Source organism: Symphodus melops, assembly GCF_947650265.1.
Source record: "Symphodus melops genome assembly, chromosome: 8".
In the NCBI taxonomy this organism is placed as follows: Eukaryota; Metazoa; Chordata; class Actinopteri; order Labriformes; family Labridae; genus Symphodus; species Symphodus melops.
In genome coordinates, this window is record NC_136698.1 from 8,628,291 (window position 1) to 8,648,729 (window position 20,439).

Here is a 20,439-nt window from a genome sequence, read left to right on the forward strand (position 1 = left end):
CAGATAACTGCAGGTCAGTGTCATCCCAATCTCAAATGATTTGCATGTAATTCTATTATCTTAAGGGCAATCTTAAACCAAGTCATCACTTTCATATGCCACAAAGGAAGACCTGTCAAGTTCTCTTAAAATGGATATTAAAAATGATCCAACCACTTGCATTTCAGGCATAAAAATGGCCTCTGCCCATACTGTACAAAGACTGTCCAAAGTTTATGGATTATTCTAATGAACTGGAAAGAACACAAACCAAACTGTTTCAGCAGTATGAAGTGGCGTATGATCTTCATAGACCTGTCTTCTATGGAGGATGCTTACGATATTCTTCAAGAGTATTACAGGCCTGACATTGTTTTGCCGATGTTCAAGATCCCTGGTACCTTTATGGATCACATCTGAATGAAGTCCATTACAGCCCTACGTAACTTCTTTTTGGTTGTGTGAGGTCATTTGTTTCTTTGAATGATCTGTCCACAGACAATGCTAATCTCAATAAGGGATGAAAAAGAGTTGTATTTATTTTGGTCTCATTTTGTGTTTGATAGTGTTTTGATTGTCTTGTTTATATTGTGGAAAATAAAAAAAAATGCAAATACCAACAAAACAAAACAATACAGCACACACACAATAATAAAAACAATAAGAAAAGAAATTGACTGAAAATGTCACCAGCGCAAGAGCTTCAAATAAATACGGTACAAAGTATTGTCAACTGATTACCTTTGTCTATTAGTATGCTCTTTGTATATTATGTTATATTATATATGAAAAAGTAAAAGCATATACACTCATAAAACAAATGAGATTGGGCCAGTGGAAGACAAGCACAGGGGCAATCCTGAAAGAATACAGCCTCTAATTCCTACTTCTTGAGTGCATTATACTATTACCACTAGCTGTGATCAACTCAGCTAACTCGCTAAAAGCAGCTTCACTTAGCAGCAGTGATTGCATTAGAAACGGCATCTGTGCTTACAAAAAGTATTCTGCCCACAAAATGTGATTCTGTTTAACCTAATCAGAAAATAAAGTTATGTGGCTTTCAAGTTATAGATTTATATTGTCTCATTAGATTTATGAAAGTCTTTTCAGCCACAGTGGTGTGCAGACGACGACACACAAAAGATACTGTTGGAAAAACCTCAATAACTGGTAGTTTACAGTCTTAAAGCTCTTCACCTTGATGATTTCGTCTCATTTATTATCTGTTGAAGCTGCTTGGCTGCTGTCAGCACAAAAAGTGAGCAGCGAAAAGTTCTGTCAAGCTGAGCGGACCAAAGTCAAGAGTTTATGAGAGTTTTACCACGATTGCAGCCCATTTTAAAGTAAAGTAAGGGATTTGACCATAAAAATATCAGTGTTTTCAAAATTCAGAAAAGGTATGAAATGTATTTAAACAATGTGAGAAACTGAAGGATCACATGAAGTGATCTTGTTAAAGAGAATTATTATCTGATTCCTAAACTCTGCTTGCAGTGTCGTATAGATTTACAGCTCATCATTCAGACAATGTTACAGTTACTTTGACCTTTTTCACACTCTCTGCTCTTATGGCCTCACAGACATCAATCTCATCAAGGCAAGTTGTACCTGTCACAAGCTCTCCACTTACACAATCATGAGTGTCATTTCATTGTGTTATTCAAACTGAAATATTCAATTACCACAAAATATGAAGTGAACACATGCTCAAAACACGCTGGACATATCATCTGGATTATCACGGATGACCAGTGTGACCACGCTCTAAGAAACAAGAGAAATCATGATAAAGGTTGATGTTGGGCAAAGATTTAGTTTTCTAATATCTAAGAAAAATAGACTTTGTATAGTTATTCAGTGTTTGGCCAAACACTTCCTTCCTGGCAGTTTAAATGTAAAATAAGTTACAGAAGGAACCTTAAAATGCTTAAGTTTCTAAAACTCCCTGACTCTGAAGATAAAGTTGCAGGTTTATTTTAATGCCACTCACCCCAAATTCAAATGAGGGTGATTTAATCCAAACACAAAGTTATCCTGTGTCTGAATCCATGGACATTACTCTAAGTTAACATAAGCAGCTTTTATTGTAACTGGAGAGATGCATGGAAACATTTCCAAACAAAACTTCTACAAGCGGAACATTTTGTTCTGACACAGCTGAAAAAGGATGATGAACACTGAGCCGCAGACACAATGCTCTGCACACAATGCTCTGCCTCACGTCAGCACGTGAGTGCAGCAGGGCTAAGGAGACGTGCAGCTCAGCATGCAGGGCAGATACGTGCACTTAACCACATACCAGTGTTCCCCATGCAGCCTGGGGAATGACTCCAAGTCATGTTTTTACTTTGGCAGCATGTCCCTAAAAAGGGAATGTAAAGCAGATAACTGAAGCTATATAAGGATTACAAACACAGGGTCAATCACGTACCTGGATCACCTTTGAGACAATGTTTGTTTTAGTCTCATCGTCCTGTACTTTCTAACTGTGCAAAAAGCTATGCAAATAGAGTTCTTATGTGGCCATTTCTCTTTTTTTTTTTCCTTTTATGGAAGTCAAAAAATGACGCTGCCTTTTTGACTCAATCTATTTTTGTCTAAATGCTGAGAATGATAAATTATACAGAGGCTACAGTCTCGCCCCAATCCTGCAATGTTTGGTGCATGTCATCCCCTACTCTGTTTCTCTCTCCACATTTCCTGTCTCTCTATAGCTGTCATTTAAAATAAAGGCTAAATTCACTTTGTTTTCTCTTGAGGTCATTGTGTTGTTTTCTGAGCTTTAACTGATGCCCGTTGCCTTCATAGATGGCAGCATCCTTATGCTGGTTGATCCACCACTTTGGTCCTCGGTAATTTCTTAACATCAAATGGACAGATCGTGTTAAAATTTTATTTAGACCTTCAAACTGTATTGTATTGTATTTCTTTACAAAAAGACAAGAAACAAATCTTCAAATGTTATAAGCTGAAAATGGAAAAATGTTTGGATGAAGAAAACATGATACAAAATGTTATCAAATTTAAATTAATAAATCCACTAATTCTTTGAGTCAAACATGAGTGTAACATTTTACAGAGAATAAACTATCTCCCCTGTTGTTAACAACAGACTGTGTCACTTTTTCTCCTCTCGATAAAGATGTCCTTAAATTACTTTAAAATGGCTGCTGTGTTTTCCTGACATCTGTACTCGATCAGTGCACCACGTGCCTGGTGTCTGGTTGTGTGTGAGAGTGTGTATGTGTGTGTGTGTGTGAATGTTGGATTTTTTTTCCTGTCAGGAATGAGGCCTGAGGGTTGAACTTTCCCCTACTTCTCACACTGCCTGTCCATCTCCGACTATTCTCCAGCATTCCTGATGTAGTGCTGCAGACAGCAGACACTGGAAGGCTTCACTGGGAGAGATAAACAGCAAAATGCAACTATTGCTGTTTTATTTGTGGAGGACAAAGATAATGAACCCTGACACTTAATAGCGCTGATTTACTTTTTGCTGGGAGGCTACTACTTAGCAACAACTTATCATGTTTTCAATAAGATTTTTTTTTTTTACACAAAATTTCACAAAAGACGTTGACACAAAAATCCTTCCATTGAGTACAATCATTTACATGAACCTGGACATGAGTGACTAACTAACTACTGAAAGCACAGGCTATTATAAAGCAAAGAATGATCTGTCAATAGTGTGTCTGGGATGACGTTTTTTAATTACCTATTATTATTATTATTATTATTATTATTATTATATAGATGTATAAATGATCCTGTGAACCAAAAAGAAAATACACAAACCACTATCTTGGTAATAAACATCTTTTCAGGTTAGGAAGTTTTCCAATGTCTTACATCTTTGTTTATGAAATATGTCGGGGTTTTCTTTTGGTCAAACAGATTGAGACATTTGGGAATGTCAGCATTGACCCTTTAACAAACTTTTCTGATATTTAATATTTTCATTTAACAAAATAAAACATTAAAACTATTAATGAAGGAGTACAAGAGACAACTACTTTTTTTTTTAATAATAAATCAATATTACTTATTTCACCAACAAAACACTACAAATTGTGTGCTATTTGAAGTGAAAAACAAAAAATAGATGCACTTATCTATTAGTAATTCAAAGCTTTCATTGCGTCATAGCCTCAAAGCAATTTCCACTATGAAAGCCTTTCCACGCCCCTAACCCCCCTCTCTCCCCACCTCCACGCTCCAACAACCAACCAGAGGAGAGCTCTGCTGCAGCACTCTGCTATAAAAACCCCACAGTGCCATTCAGTAGCAGAAAAGAGACATCAGAACAAGCCTTTCTAAAGAAACTAACCTTCAGCAGACACAAAGATGAAGACACCACAGCTTCTCGTCCTCCTTCTGACCATCTTGATGCATGCAGCAGTCGGTTTCCCCTCAGACAGAAGGGAGAAACAAGCCTCCTGGGACGATGTGAACGTGGTGGCTCACGGCCTCCTCCAGCTCGGTCAGGGTCTGAAGGAGCACGTGGACAAGAGCAAAGCCCAGATGAGAGAAGTCAATGCCAAACTGAAAGCCTTCAACGGCACGCTGGTCGAGCTAGAGAAGAAGCAAGGGGAGCAGAGCCAGGATTTGATGGCCAGAAGCAATGAGGCAGAAGAGAGGCAGAGGCTGGCTGCAGAGTTGACCGAGGAGTTGAGGGTGAAGGTGGAGGAGGTAGGGAAGCAAGGCGAGAACATCCAATCCAGGATGGACAGACTGGATGAAAAGATGCAGGAGGTCCTTAAAGAGCCAAGACTGGAGAGTAACAACAGCGAACACACAGGAGCCTCATTTATCCAGGTGAGAAAATTACTCAAATCTGTATCTGAATGTTCTTCAACTATTTAGACCTTCAAACCAACATGTGTCATTAGAATAATCACTACGTTTCAAAACTCCCACAAAATCTCACTGTTGTTGTATTTGAATCTAACTTGGATTTTCTTGTGTTTCCAGAGACTTCTGGCTGCACAGAACAGACGCATCGATCAGCTGGTGGAGAAAATACAGCAGCAACAAGACAAAATGGAGAAACAAAATCTTCACCTGCAGGCACTGCAGAACAAGGTGAGCATCTTAAAAAGCACAGCTACAACTAGATTTTATGGTGCAAGAAGAATTAAGATGAAAGTTTAATGTTGTTGACCCTGCTGTGTGATTTCAGGTTTCACACAAGAGAGTGAAATCCCACAGACGTAGAGATGAAGAGACGGTTCTGAAGGGGGAGGCAGAGCCAGGCACGCAAACTTCAGGTAAGGCGACAAACCTTTTGTTAAAGAGTGACAGACAAACAAAGCGAGAAAAAAATCCAAATAGGTGATGATGTACAAAAGACTTTGACCAAAAGCTCTGGTTCAAAGTTTGACACTTTGAGTGCTCAATTAACAATCAATCTCACCTTCTGCTCACAGGTTTTAAATAAACACTGAGCAGACTTTATTGTCCTTCTCAAGTAAAAAACAAAAAAAAATCTCTTTCTATAATCAACATTTACATGAATTTATAATGCACATTATTTAAGTCAGAGACAGCACATGTCTACAGATCCTATAAAATGATTGTTAGGGTATATTAAGGTGAGACGAAAATGTCACCTTTGCACCTGACTTTACAACATGTGGCTTGCTGGCAGAGCAACTGTTGTTCAGTCCAAAGATCAGGGGGACGCTTCGAAAACACAACTACTGTACTTTTTTGTAGGACATTAAGCTGTTCTTATTCTGTTCACAATACAGACAGCTTCAGATGTACTGTTTGAAGTCTGTTTGCTGAATCGTTGACTGATCAGTTTTCTGTATGATGTCGTTTTTTCTCAGGTTTGGCCACAGACTGTCATGATCTGTTTGTACAAGGACAGCGAGTCAGCGGCGTCTACACCATCCAACCACAGGGCACCCAACCCTTCAATGTCCTCTGTGAAATGACTTCAGGTGAGTCAGACAGGAATTCTCTCAAAAGTCATGTGTTTTAGAAGAAACCGCACTGTTTCACTGCTGAGAACAAACAAGGATATATTGTTAAAAAATACAAGGGCCTAAAGAGGAGACTTCATATTCTAGTTTTACAAAACAATCAAACACGTGCAGTAGACTTCATTGAAGCATGAAGTGTTTTCGGCAACTTTAACTCAATCGTTTCTCTTACTGTGTTTGCTCTACAGAAGGTGGATGGACTGTCATCCAGAAACGTCTCGATGGTTCCCAGAAATTCAACCAGCTCTGGGAGAGCTACAAGAGAGGCTTCGGAAACCTGAATGGTGTGTATGAACAAAAAAGCTCCTCAAAGTTCAATAAAAACCAGCCTCACAAAAGTTTAATTGCAAAAGACTAACCTGAACATTTGTCCTTCGGCAGGTGAGTTCTGGCTCGGCTTGGAGAACATCCACGCTCTCTCCAAACAAGGACAGTATGTTCTGCAGGTGGAGGTCTCAGATAATTCAGGGCAGCAGAAGTCTAATTATGGATTCCATCTTGACGGAGAAGATAAGATGTTCGCTCTCCACCTGCAGACCAAGTCAGAAAGTCAGGAGAACATCATGACAACCGGAGCCTCTGGTGTTCCTTTTTCCACTGCCGACAGAGACAACGATCTCGCCAGAGACGTCAACTGTGCTGAGCTGCTCTCAGGTAGGACAGCTGCACTGATCCAGCATGTCATCCCGACTGCACAGCTAAAAATCAAGAAATGTCGCGATAAAGCTAAGGAAATAACAAACAACTCATTTTTATTTCAGGTGGCTGGTGGTTCAGCAGTTGTGGGGAGTCAAACCTCAATGGCAGATATCCCAGAAGGCCGAGCATGCTAAGACGGCATCAGTCGAGAAGGCAGGGGATGTTCTGGACGTCCACAAAGGGACAAAACACCTCTGTGAAGACCACTCTCCTCAAGATCGCCCCTGCCACAATAAACCAGTGAGCAGATCAGTCTCTAAAGGACAGAGAGCAGAGAATCAAAACACTACAAAGGACTGAAAGAAGCACAATGATGAATCCAAAAAGCACAAAAATGAACTCTGGATTCTCACATATCTCTATGCTATGCAATAAGATACATTTTCTGTCATATTGACAGGTGAAACTAAATTCCCTTTATAAGCGGTTCAATTCGTAATCTTATTTTTTTTATATCTGTGCTTTAAATATTTGTGCCATGATTATGTTTATTGTATTAACTTCGACATGTATGCACTCTAAACTTTTTTTTTACTTTTCATTGCTTTAAAGTGGATGATAATAAATGTCTTAAAGGTTTCAAAGAGCCGTGTTCTTTGTTTAATCTTTATTAAACAACAGTTTACAACACACAATGACAATGTCAACACATCACACAAAGAAAAATAGCCTACTTCACATCGAGGGTTCCTCTAGCGTTTTGTAATGAATGAGGCCTGTTAGTCTTTATAGATGAACACTGACTTCTCAAACCAGTCTGATTTCATTTATGGGTGATTTCAACACATTTCAAAATAAAAAACACAATTTTTAAACGTAAAATCCGAATTTAGTTATTCTGAGGTGAACTCATTGATGTTCACTCTTCTTCTCTGCGAATAATGTGTGCAGAGAAAAGCTCATGGTTTTAGGGGTTTGTTTTTCTGACTGTAGCAGGCTACATCTTCATTAAAACTGGTTTCTAACATTTGGCCGACACGTTTGTGAAACTTACCTCGTATGTTTAAGATGTCGACCACGATTTGTTTAAAGAAAATGCTGCCTCCTGCTGGTGAGAAAGGGTTAGGTTTTAGAATATTGATATAAAAAAAAAAACCCTGCTGGTTGTCCTACATTTGTTAAAATAGCATTACAAACAATTTTTAGTGAATTAATAGATTGATAATTGATTACCAATTTGTCCAATTTCTTTTTTTTTAAATAAAAAAAGCAGTTCAAAACAATACTTAAAAAAAAGATTGTTCACTTGTTTATTTATTCAACATCTGAGATACATTAAAACCACACACACAGGTGACGAAAGCTTACACACAGGTAACAAGGCATTTTATCATCCGAGGTCCTCACACAGATTCCCTGATATCAGTTCCATGAGCAGGTGCTCTTAAACTCTTGCAAGGCACCTCAGACTGCCAACAGCTGTGTCATACATCATTTCAAAGGTATGTTTGTTGGCATCAAGGCAAATATACAATATGTGCCAAAGTAGTCAGCAGCAGAAAAAGAAGCATCACAGAAAACCAAAGCAAGCGAGTGAGGGAAACAGGACAAGTTTGCTACACATTTCCCCTTTTCATGAGTGTATCAGAATCCATACAAATGTATTAACACACATTCGTGGTATTTTTTTTCCTTATAAACTAAAATGTGGCACATTAAAAATCTTTCATGATTGCACAACAGAATACGTAGAAGAGGTTAAAAAAGCTTGCTTGTTTGTTTTCATAGAGCTTTATATTTTCACTCCAGTGTTTTTTTTTTACACAAAGACAAAAACTTTATCAGTCAGGTCCCAGAAAGACAAAACGACAACAGGAATGGTACAAAAAAAGAAGAATCTCCTGGGCACAGCTGGTCTACTTGAGCACTTTTTTTGCTTTGGGGATTTTTTTTAAGGATGCAACAAGCAGCAATTTAAACAACAATGTCATAGCTTCTTTTTCTTGTTCACCCATTTTACGTCAAAACAGCCTCAGAGAGCTTCAGCCATGTTTGCTCTGGCTTAAAACATCCAGCAGTATTCTTTCCACTGTAAAACACAGAGTACACCTCAGGACTTCCATCAGTGACGATCTCTTAAATACCATTTTACTCAAAAGTAACACTGTAATTACTGATCGATGCTTCAGTCCCTTTCAGACTGACAATCATCGCTTCGTGTGATGATGTTTTGAAAAGCTTCAATTCAACAGATCATGATTGAAGGCAAAGTGATGATTGTTCAACTTCAGGTAGGAAAAAAAAAAGAGGGGCATGAAGATAATCAGAGGTTCTGCTGGAGGAAGTGCAACAGTGTAATCTCATAATGTTCTCCAGACTCTGGACAGCGGATGCTGTGTCGTTCATTGGGATAAACCTGAAAATAAAAATCAGAAGTTTCCATTATCAGGGACAAAGCTGAAATCTCACTTCTCATGTTTGTTTTTGTGAACAAAAAAAAAAATCTTTTAAGCCCACACAAAAATATCATCAACTGACAGAGTTGATTTCTGTGATTTTTGTTTATTATTTGAGTTTGAGAGGCAAGATAATCATTTTATGTTTTCAAAGAATATCAGCGTCATCACAATCATAGAGCTTTCAGATTTGTTTTATCACACTTTAGCCGATGCAAATGATCCAAAAAAAAAACAAAAAAAACAAAAACAGCAACTAGGAATCAGGACCCACTTTAAACATTTTTAGTGAAGGTGGGGAAGCGGGAAATCGATAACGCATTGTATCGCAATATTTTAAGTGTCGATGTATTATCGTCTCAAGTATATTGGCCGTGAATATCTGCATTTTTTGTCATATTATTAGCAAATATGCTTCAATCATTTTAAATTGCAGAATGGGCTCCACAATTCATTTTGAACAAGTTGCCTCGTTCAGTCGTCTGTACACGTTTGTGTCCAGTTAAGTTCAATCAGAATATTGAGATTTGACTTTTTTCAGTGTTGTTCCGTCTGTGGTTGAATAGGCTGAAAATGTTTTCTTATTTAACCAAAAGTTTTTCATTTAGTTTAGTGATGTAGACATAACATGCAATTAAAAAAAGTTCAATCACAATTCTTATCGTATCTTAAAAATGTTTAAAATCCCAATAATATCTAATCATAACTCAACAATCGTCAGAGTATCGTATGGTGGGGCTTCTGGTGATTCCCACCCATACATGTTTAGAGAGTGTGACTCATACAACACCTTTTTGTGTTTAGTTTCTCTACAAACATCTTTTAACAATAGTTTGATGACAGTACTGCCGCTTTATTGACCTTGACATCATCTTTCAAACTGTACTAGGTTACAGCGATTCTAATCACAATTCAAACAAGGTAATAAAACATTTGTTTCTTGTCATCAGCTGCTGTTTATATTTCCACTGAAAGACTCCCATGGTTGTCCAGTAAAAAAGGAGCGACTTTCTTTATGAGCCAATGACCTTACCTGCAGGTTGTATGGCTTCCCTTCGCGGATGAGCTGAGACACCAAGAAGTTAGTGTGGAAATAGTGCACGTTCTCATCGAGAAACCCGTGAAGGATGAGCAACCTGTTGGGCCTGCATTTAAGATAAAGATCCAGCTCTTAGTTTGTTGTTGTTCTTCTTCTTCACATTCAACGTGCACAGAGTCAACGTGCGAACAGCTGACAGGACTACAGAATCAGATTTAAAGTGTACGCTTTGACATACAAGTCTAAATACTTTCAAACCTGAAAATAATTACAATCTGTGTTAGTGTGTTAAAATAACCAATCTTTGTTTGACTAGAGGATAATGAATAGACTGTTTGGTCTTATAGGATTGTGATTGGTCAGCAAATCGACTGAACTCAAATCATTTCAAATGTTTATGATATGAAAAAAAGACTTCTCTTACTCATTTGGGAGTTTGTCGGCATGCAGGGCGACAGAACACGCCTCGTATCCTTTCTGGTTTTTATCGGGCGTGTCTAAATATCGCTCTGTGTAGCCAGTGTCGTACGCCATCCACAACGTCACCGGAGCTCCTGCAATTGAAACCTAAAAAAAAAAAAAAAAAGAAAGAAAGAGACAAAACAAAAGCATTTCATTATTCCTACAGCTTATATGTTTTATAGGCAGTTAAGAGTTGTACATTCATTATGTCATTGTCACAACATTGTGACAGTAGAAGAGTTGTAAAAAATGTATAGTTATAGATAGCAACCCTTCTCAACATATAGAAACACCATAATAAACAGTTCAAATCCAGTTAAAGACAAACAAATACACTACTATTGGCTGAATGTCTCCACTGAACTGCACACATGTACATGGACCCGCTGATTTCAGAGGTCTCCTTCTTGCTCACTTCAGGTTCATCACTCTCTGACACTCGCACAACAGAGAAAGAAAGAAGTGCTTCTGACCTTGAAGACGTCAGGTTTGTGGATGAGGCCCATCAGGGAGAGGAAGCCTCCGTACGACCAGCCGTGGATGGCAACTCGACTCAGGTCCACAAACTTGTACTTATCAGCAACGTAGTGCAAACCCTCCACCTGGTCTTCAATCTCCACCTGACCCTGAGTGGAGGAGACCAGAGGAGTCACCCTGGATTAACTCTGACTTTACAAATGCACAAAGTGTGAACTTTATCATGTAACAAAAGTTATTAGTATTAGTGTGTCAAAGTAGTGGCTACCATTTTGTCCTTCACAGCTCCTTCAAACTTTAACCCTCGCTGACAGGAGCCCCGCCCATCGATGACCAGCACAGCGTAGCCCAGAGACGCCAGCGTGCTGAGCCGCAGGTACTTCAGCCCTTTGTAAGAGTTATTCACTAACTGGACCTGAAGGGTAAAAAAAAACATGTTCAGATCCCCGTCATTGGATCATAAAATCGTGAGGATCATACAGTGAGATGCTGGGGAGATCGAACCTGCGGGCCACCGTACACGAACATGACAGTGGGGTGTTTTTTGCCGGGGGTCAGGTTGTGGGGTTTGTAAAACATACCATATAACTCAAACCCCGACTTCCCCGTGAAGCTGAAGATCTCTGGAGGCATGTGGTCATACGGAAAACCTGAAGAAAAAAAAAAACTGCCTTGATAACTGATGTAATATTTACTTTTGGACACGTTTAGAGTAAAAACTGTCATGGCTGCCTCACATCATTTCATCCGTAATGAACCATCTATTAAACTCTGAAGCAGGTTGATTTCATTACCAGAGGACTCCATCATGCTGGCACAGAACTGTGGCTCTTTGTGCAGCGGCTCTCTGTCTGAGCCGTTCAGCTTGTAGATGTGCACGCAGGGTGACGTCTTCAAGCTGCTGTAATGGCTGATGAACATATCAAAGTTCTGTGTGGAAGAAGAACAAATAAGAAGGGTTAACAGCTCCCACAGTTTACACTTCTGCTGAGAGCTGTAGAGGAAAACTAACTGTGAACCATCTTAGAGGCAGCCTTGGTCATTTTTTGAAACCGCTATGTGTGGGCTCGTACACGCAAGGGATAGAGAACAAGCAGGGAGGCGTGATTGGTTCATCAGATTGGTACCTCGTCAAAGTTTTTACAGGCTTAGAACGGCTACAAATGACGGATTTTCTTTGTTTCTGTTTTTCAGAGCACATGAAGTATTGCTTTCTGTCAGGACCTACAGACAATTTCAACCAAAGCTGAAAAAGTGTATCTGGAGGAAATGACACATTCTGCCTTTAAAGGAAGACTGTCACATGTCACAGTAAGAACAACGAGCAAAACCTTCTTGATAACTTAAGTTATCAAAGAACTCTAGGCTGTGTGTGTGTGTGTGTGTGTGTGTGTGTGTGTGTGTGTGTGTGTGTGTGTGTGTGTGTGTGTGTGTGTGTGTGTGTGTGTGTGTGTGTGTGTGTGTGTGTGTGTGTGAGCACACATCATGGTACCTGGCTCACTGAGCAGCTGTGAGAGAAACCGGGTTTGGTGAGTCGAACGATTTCTCCCGGCGAGTCGTAGCCGACGACATAGAGGTGATGCTCAAGAGGAGAGTCTTTGGTTCCCTGGAAGTAAACCAGCTTTGCTGCCTCGTCCACCCAAATCTGAGGACTGGACGAACGCTGCACAAACGACAGAGCGAGAGCAATGGTTACTCCATGTTTTGTTTGGACACAAAAAATGATTTCGAATCGACTTCTTGATCCATTTTCTTCTCACACCACAATTGCCATGTCTTATTCCTCTTTTGTTCTTTTTGTTTTGTCATATTTGTCACCAGACAAACATGAGAATGTGATATTAAAGTAACTGAGGCTACAGACAATGTGTAGTCTAGCTTGAGTAGACACCTCATATGTATCAACTTTATTGACTCCTTGGACAGATAAGTGAGCTTTACCTTCGCTCCGTGATTGGCCAGCACCTCCCACTCCCCACTAGTTATGGTCACCTCCTCTTTGAGTGGACACCTGAAATCATCTGGGGATGGAGGAGAAAGATAAAGCTGATCAAATAATGGATGAATCGATTCTGTTTGACTGAGTTAACAAGGACTTTGTTACTCAAATATAAACATTTTGGTTTTATCTGCATGAACTGCAAAATACATTTCAAATCATGAATACATTTTATTTCAATAAAGAACTGGGGCCTGAACGTTTGAAATAAAATAGAAAAGACAAAATGTCCCAAAAAAAATGAAATAAACTCTTTAGTTCAAATATTTATAAAAATAATAAAAAGGAACATTTAGAAAAATAAAAACCTTTAGAGTGTGTGTATCCTTTGGCCCAGTCGTAGGTGCCCCGCTGTAACACTGAGGTGATCTTATACAGGTGGCAGAATCCTGTTTTGGATTCATTCACTGTGATAAAGGAGATCTCATCATCGCTGGTTTGGATAAATGGATGGAAGATATCATGGACCTAAAAGAAAAATGGAACATAAACAGTCTTTTTCCTACACTCAGAGTCTCATAGGCCGAGGCATCGACAGAATTTAACAAATGACTGAAACAGGACATCAAGCTGAGTCTTATAGAAATGTGTCGTCTCACATTGATCCAGATGTCGCTGGTCTCCTGGTAGATGATGAAAGGGTGGATGCTATCTCCAAGGGCCTCCAGACTCTCCCGTCTGCTCGCCTCATCCTGATCTGCCTGGATGAATAGCGCTGGAGGAAGCAGGACCAACTGGAGGTGCTGCTGCCGCCGGTCCATCATGACCGCCCACGCGCTGACAAACACATACGGAGAGTTATAATGAATGTGGGCATGTGTGGTATACTGAATCCATTTGAAGTTATTTGTAGTGTCCTTGTTTGTTTGTTTGTTTACTTCTGGAGGAAAGAGGAGCCTGTGGGTGGTTATTCAGGTGTTTATTCTTCCTTTTAGAGAAAAAAAACCAAACAAACTTACTATTTCCCGTCTTTTGTCCATCCAGCTCTGGTGATATATTCAGTATCAGGGAACAAGCTGGTGAAAGGAAGAGGTAACTCCCTCTCCTGTGTGCTGACAATCTGCGAGAGAAAAACAAGCCGTCGTTAGAGCCATTATTAAGAAACTTGAGATAAACCAATACCAACATGCACTCACTTTGCCAAGACTGTCTGTCCTGATTTCTGCTATTTTGAGAGTAATATCAGGATTCTTGCTGCCTGAAAACAAACAAACTGGCTTGCATATCGTTATAGAAAACACACAAGAAACCTCCCAGAATCGTTTTTGCTTTTTGCATTTTAAGCTGCAAATGTTTCAAAGAACTTTTTATAAAAGGCCGCCTCGGGTCTCTCGTACCTGCGCGCGGGTATCTGTAGATGTCGGTCTTGCGCTCCTCCAAGGCTGGAGATGGAACATGAATGATCTCCACTCCAGACTCGTCTACTTCCTCGTACAGAATCTGCAGAGTCTTACCCCCATCTGATTCTGCACCCGAGAGTCAGAGAGCAGACAACCAGGCAGAGACGGAAGAAGAGTTAAACAAAAAACAACAAAAAAAAGAAATCCAATATAAATATATTTAAGATATGTGTGCAGCTTATGGTAATAAACCAATCACAAACAATCTAATGATATTGTGAGAATGACTGAGGCTTAAATAACTCACTCACCATCACGAGCAGCAGGTGACCACCAGTATCCAGTGAAGCGGTCAAACTCTTCCTGTGTGACAAATGTGGCTACACCGGCAGATTTGGGGTCGTCTTTTGGGTTATCAATACCTAAAATAAATACAGAATAAAATCAAAAATAGTGTCCAAACAAATAGTACACCGTGAGAACATCTGAATATCGGATTTCTGACCTTTATGACAGAAGGTGAGCCTCCTCTCTTCACCCGTCTCTATGCTGGTCACCCAGATGTCATTGTTGTTGATGAAACTGATAAAGTTGGGGTCCGCAGGGCAGATCTTGGGGTCCATACGCGTGCCTGAACACTGGCTTTTAATCTCGACAGGCTCCATAGGAGACGTCTGCACAGAAAGACAGAGGAGAAATATTAAGAATGTTTGTAACACAGTTAACTTTTTAAAAAATCTCAAAGTGGGAGGGAAGGAGAGAGACGGCGTCTGAGGTTACGGCTGCAGCAGGTCGACTAAACAATGTTATCGTTAACAAGAAGGAATCGTGTAGGTAAAGAAAAGAGGAAGAGCAATTCATTTTCTACTCTAGAGTAGGACTATGAGGGGATTTGAGGTTGGAGGCAAAAATGTTAATTTCAGCAGGGTCAGGATATCTGAACAGTGAAGTATGTTTTACATACATATCTTGTGAATTTTCTGAAGACCCTTAAAATGACCTGTGTGCGAGACAGGGATATCTTTAGGCAGACATCTGAGAAAACACTGTGAATAATGTTATCTATAATTTGTAAATAATTACTAAAAATTAGAATTGACAGTCACAAACTTCTAATGTGTATTTTGTACTTTTTGAAAAGAATGTTTTTTTTCCTTCAGGACAGAAAATCTCTTTGGGTTTTTTGAGCGTGCACCAAACAAAGCCTAAGAGTTTAAGAAACATGTTTAGATGTAACTTTGTTCTAAATGACCCCTCAATACAAATTCCAAACGTGTCAGCAAAAGAAAAAGAAAAAAGAAGAAAATCTCCTTTGGGTGTTTTATGTCAAACCGTCGCTGACCAGTGAGCCTTTGTTTACGTCGTCGCGGCAGTAGTACAGACTGCTGTTGGCCTGGAACAGGAAGAGGCCGCTGGGTCGGTGATAATCATAGGATGTAATGCCAGACACCCCCAGACGTTTCCTCTCTCGCAGCAGCTCCTCCTCCCGCGAGATGCCTCCGTGGTGAGGGCTGGCCTGAGGTCAGAGGTGACAGGAGGATACACAGCGTGACAAAGCTGGCCGAGTGAGAGCGGTGTCAAAGAGTTTATACAGGGCTCACAACTGTTGGTAGGAAATCATTATAAACAGATTTAAAGAGAGAAAAGCTCAAATACAAATTCAATCCTAGAGTGTCTTATGTTGTTTTGTATCTACAACAAGAGAGGAGTTCACCATTATACTCTGCTCAATGATATGATAAGAGGGATAGGTCAGTTCAAATGTAAGAGAATGGTGGAAGAAGGAGAAGAAGAAGAAGAAAAAAAAATGCCGACCTGAAAGTGATCAAGCAGCGGTTTCCATGACAGAATCAACAAAGCATCTTTACGGATCTTCTTGGGAATGTCTGAGTAGAGTAAAGCGTTTTCCCTGCTGGTGTATGGCATTCCTATCAGAACAGAGGACACACAAGGTTTAAGCTACACGGTGAAGTTTCATGTTTGAATCCCCTGCATGATCAGAGAGAACACGCTTAACTTCAGCTTCAGTGTGTATAAAAAACAGCTTTTGTTTCCTCCTTTCACTTTACGTTCTGAGAACCGACACAAACATTTTACATACTTGACTGAGCTGAAGCATTGTCTGTTAACAAAAAAATAAATAAAAAACTTATTAAGAGTTGCAAGATGTTTATGATGGATCGCTGCAGCTGGGAAAAAAACAAAACTTTTCAACAACAGGCATTTTTTAGGAGAGTCGAGTATGACGTCTAACAGTGGTAACCAGGCAAGTTTACAAAAGAGCTCAAAGGAAAAGCTACGTAAACTTTAGTAAGTAGAGCCAAATGTGACCAAAAGTTGAAACTAAATGATAATAAAGCTTAAAAAACAATCTTAAAGATTTCTAATAAATCACTAACTGAGTCATCAAGGCAGTAATTAAATATTGGCTCAAAAGTAACAGTTCTTTTATTTGTAGTCTTACGAGCTGGGTGTCTATGGTGACACAGAATCACAACAGGATCACAGAGCATACACAATACAATAGGTGAGCTCATCTGCAACGACTGCTTCTAGCTTCAGGTGATATCAAAGAGAACGTTTTTTGGTGTAACCTTAAAAATCGCACCAGTACAGAACAGTAGTAAGTAAATCAATACAGATCAAACTCAACACACTGAGGCAGTATCCAAAACTGGACCTGTTTTTTTTAACCAAACAACCCAGCTACCACAAACTGTATCTATGAAAGCTGCTTACGAGGCTGCAAAGACTGAACATATGTGCACAACTGCTGCAGCATAATAAAAAATAAAAAAAACACAGACATATGGGTTTTAAAAAAAAGTGAACTGGTTTCGCTTGTCCTCCAGCACACACTGAAGAAATCCACTGCAGCTGTTTGGACATCAAATGAGTTCAAAAATAGTTGCAAGCTGGCGACTCTGACTCACAAGCTGTATGCACAGATTATTCTGGCACGCGTCTTTCAAAGCGACTGAAAGGAAGCAGCTGAATCTGCAGGCTGACTATAAAGCCGTTATGCAAGCAGAGATGGGGTTTTTTTTTTGGTTTTTTTTTTAAATAATTAAGAAAAAATTTAACGATTTCACACTGAGCATGTTTTAACCCTGCCGTCGGTCCCTGAGCTCACCGAGGTAGAAGATACGGTGAGAGTGCGGACTGGCTTCGTCCTTCTGGATGAACTGGAAGTCATGCGGTGCCTTGTTGATGACCACGCCTGTGTGCTTGCGGCTGTTGTGGATGATCTTTCGCAGGCCGTCCCATGTATGCTTCTCCACCTGGAACTGTGTGGGGTTCACATCTTCCATCTCAACCACTTCTGTGCTGTCCGTCAGCTCATCCACTCCCATCATACCTGCCAGTGTGTCGCTGACGCTGTGAACAGAGACTCAGGCTGATCAGATCTCTAATGACTCATTGTGTAAATCAAACAGCGTGGTGTAAATATTGGATTTAAGACAGTTTGAATGTTTACTCATACATATGTTCAAGCAGGAACCTGACTATGAGTCTCCTGAACATATATTCAGCCTCCTTAATAAATACTTCAGTGTGATATTTCAGCAGTACAATAAATAATGGAGAATATAAAACATTTATAACTTTAGAGGTCCTTTAACTTTTCATTAAGTGACACCATCAGGAAAAACACACACTCGATGAAATGCATGAAAACTCAAGACCTTCCTCTCAGCCTTGGCTGTATTTTGTAGTACTTAGCTACATAAATATTAGCATGCAAATGTGTTTTCACTTAAATATGTTAAATTAGAATAAAGGATTGTAATTGGGCAGCGAGAAGCTGCTTTGTTTTCTTAAAATAAAACACAATGATACAAAAACATGTGGGTTGGACAGCTGTGAGGAGAGAGCTTACCTTTTCTGGCTGTCTTCTCTTTTGTCTTCAATTTTCAGTCTCTTTACTCTGTGCATGAACCGCTCAACAACCCTCGACCAGACCTGACACCCTGCGAGGACACCAGGTGAACACATGACAACTAAACATGTCAGACAAAGATGGTCTTCTTCTCATTAAAACAAACTCAAACATAGCAGGAAACAAGACTAACTCAAGATTTAAAAAAAGCTGATTTGTAAAATCTACAACAATTCCCTCAGCTAAGCTAACATGCCAAAAACAGTTTTACTTTCACTGAGTCGACACCCAAGTCCAGGGCAGACGTCCCCATGCTGTTTCATTGAAGGAGCTGTAGTTCAACAACCACCGACACAAGTCTAACTGTGCGTTCCTGATATTAAGTCTCTCTGAAAGTGACTCAGCTGCATGACACTGGCACACGTCTGTGTCATTAATGTGGCAAATACGACACTGCTACTCGACATTTTACCGAGGCCAATACACGATGTTGGCTGGTTCCTTTGTGAGGGGCCTGAATGAAGAGCACATTACACAGAAGTTCAATCTATACGAGGAGGTTTGAGTTTGTTGAATGTACCATTAGATGGGACACTCGACCCCCTTAAAAAAAGTATAAACACTTGTTAACTACTGAGATGAGTTAAAGGATAATCTGTTAGCTACTTGAGTAAAGACATTTTTCGATGAATACAAGTTGAAATGATGCAGCTTTTCAAGAAACATCATTCTGTATTCTAATCATAACATAAGTTATCTCGAGACCCCTTACAAGAGGAGCAGGTCTGGACCTTACTCTTTGTTATGTTAGGTTTATTTTTAACTGTCAGATATATGCACTCATTATATTAGTTAGAGCTACAGAAATATACATGTCTTCATAACATTTTTCTTATGGTTGCCTTGTATCAATATACTTTTTTTCTAAGTGCTGTTTTTCGCTCAGGGACATTAAGGAGAAAGTAAAAAATAACTTCCTTAAAATGGATAAAAGCTGAAGCCCTTTTATAAGGGTGATACTGTATGCTTCTCACCAGGAGAACACATTCAATCAAACATACAATGGTTAACACATTTATTGGACCACCTAACAAGTAAAACATGAATATTGGAGAAATACTTCAAAAAAGTTGTTGAAAAGTAAAATTGTTATTTATTTGGTAAATAGTCCTTTGGCCTTGATAACAGCTTGCATTATTGGACTAGTTATTGAGCTTCACAGTCTGCAGCTGATCCCACAGACTCGCTTTAGATTACATTTTGTGCGATTAATCTTTGAAATCTACTCAATCCCAAATTTGTTTAGGAGGATTAAAATCTGGACTTTGTCTAGGTCAGTCTTCCAGATTCCCTTTTTTCTAGGTCAAATAGTAAGCAGTTCATTCATGGATAACAACAATAACAATAAAATATCTGTTAATTTAGGGAAAGTGTGGGATTAAGCATTGCACATTCAGACAAATGTTGTTCTAGTACAAGTTTGGTTTTTGATTACTTCAATGTGACATCAATAACATAAACAGCCTACTCTGTTTTTTTTATTCATTTTGACCCTCCCTAGTTCAGATGAGACCTTAAACGCATTAATAAGACACCAAACACTCAGATTAAAATCATACCACACATTGTTTGTTTCCTTTTTGACTCATCAGATAATTCGGCTCACAGACAGACAGACTGACATCTTTACACATTTATAATCTTCTGTATGAACTCAGAGCTAGCTCGTTAGCCGCCCATTAAACAGGGACTTGAGTTAGCACTTACAGACATAAACAAATACAAACTGTGAATTCTTGTTCATTCAAAGCTTACACTTTTAGATCCCCAAAAACAGCGAGAGTATCGTCCCTTTTTCTCCGAAGAAACTCCTTCATGGAAAAGGACAGTCAGAGTTGTAATTAATCCACAGAAGTCGACAGCAGATCACTCAATGCTAACATGCTAACAACGCGGATATATAAAATCTGACCTTTAACCCGGAAATGATCGTCAAAATCGGCTCCGTACACATTAAATGCCTGCATTGACTGATCTAAACGAGGAGGAAACCTTGTAGTTTAAAGCAGAAACAAGTCTTCTGGTACTCTGTGGAGCTTTAAAACGCTAATAAAACTAAAATTTAACCTTATTAACCACAAACGACTTCATGTGTTTTAAAGCATGAAAGAAGTC

The 20,439-nt window shown here is 39.4% G+C and overlaps 2 protein-coding genes across 2 annotated transcripts; one reads left to right on the plus strand and one right to left on the minus strand.

Moving 5' to 3' along the window:
- The first annotated feature begins 4,254 nt into the window (after positions 1-4,254).
- Positions 4,255-7,255, plus strand: LOC306827872 (angiopoietin-related protein 4-like). The gene is made up of 7 exons (XM_079349962.1): positions 4,255-4,800; positions 4,957-5,067; positions 5,165-5,252; positions 5,817-5,930; positions 6,161-6,256; positions 6,354-6,626; positions 6,734-7,255. Exons 1-7 carry the CDS (start codon positions 4,330-4,332, stop codon positions 6,913-6,915), a joined length of 1,335 nt encoding a protein of 444 aa, XP_079206088.1. The 5' UTR covers positions 4,255-4,329; the 3' UTR covers positions 6,916-7,255.
- A 642-nt stretch (positions 7,256-7,897) lies between these two features.
- LOC306827947 (dipeptidyl peptidase 9-like) lies at positions 7,898-20,283 on the minus strand. Its single transcript, XM_079350081.1, has 21 exons — positions 20,080-20,283; positions 18,265-18,355; positions 17,518-17,762; positions 16,200-16,312; positions 15,727-15,900; positions 14,890-15,058; positions 14,696-14,806; positions 14,382-14,510; positions 14,181-14,242; positions 14,004-14,104; positions 13,644-13,821; positions 13,353-13,512; positions 12,987-13,066; positions 12,538-12,708; positions 11,840-11,975; positions 11,550-11,695; positions 11,314-11,460; positions 11,042-11,194; positions 10,531-10,673; positions 10,101-10,212; positions 7,898-9,027 (listed from the first exon to the last, which is right to left on the minus strand). The coding sequence occupies exons 2-21, from the start codon at positions 18,318-18,320 to the stop codon at positions 8,935-8,937; spliced, it is 2,679 nt and encodes an 892-aa protein (XP_079206207.1). The 5' UTR covers positions 18,321-18,355; positions 20,080-20,283; the 3' UTR covers positions 7,898-8,934.
- Between the last annotated feature and the right edge of the window lie 156 nt (positions 20,284-20,439).

Excerpts from the sequence above, each read along its gene's own strand:
- LOC306827947 (XM_079350081.1), bottom strand. The coding sequence starts at position 18,320 with ATGCACAGAGTAAAGAGACTGAAAATTGAAGACAAAAGAGAAGACAGC. Across the intron at positions 14,105-14,180 it reads GGACAGACAGTCTTGGCAAA|ATTGTCAGCACACAGGAGAG; the intron begins GTGAGTGCATGT and ends TTTCTCTCGCAG. Across the intron at positions 11,461-11,549 it reads TCGTGTACGGTGGCCCGCAG|GTCCAGTTAGTGAATAACTC; the intron begins GTTCGATCTCCC and ends TTTACCCTTCAG.
- LOC306827872 (XM_079349962.1), top strand. The coding sequence starts at position 4,330 with ATGAAGACACCACAGCTTCTCGTCCTCCTTCTGACCATCTTGATGCAT. Across the intron at positions 5,931-6,160 it reads CCTCTGTGAAATGACTTCAG|AAGGTGGATGGACTGTCATC; the intron begins GTGAGTCAGACA and ends TTTGCTCTACAG. Across the intron at positions 6,257-6,353 it reads AGGCTTCGGAAACCTGAATG|GTGAGTTCTGGCTCGGCTTG; the intron begins GTGTGTATGAAC and ends GTCCTTCGGCAG.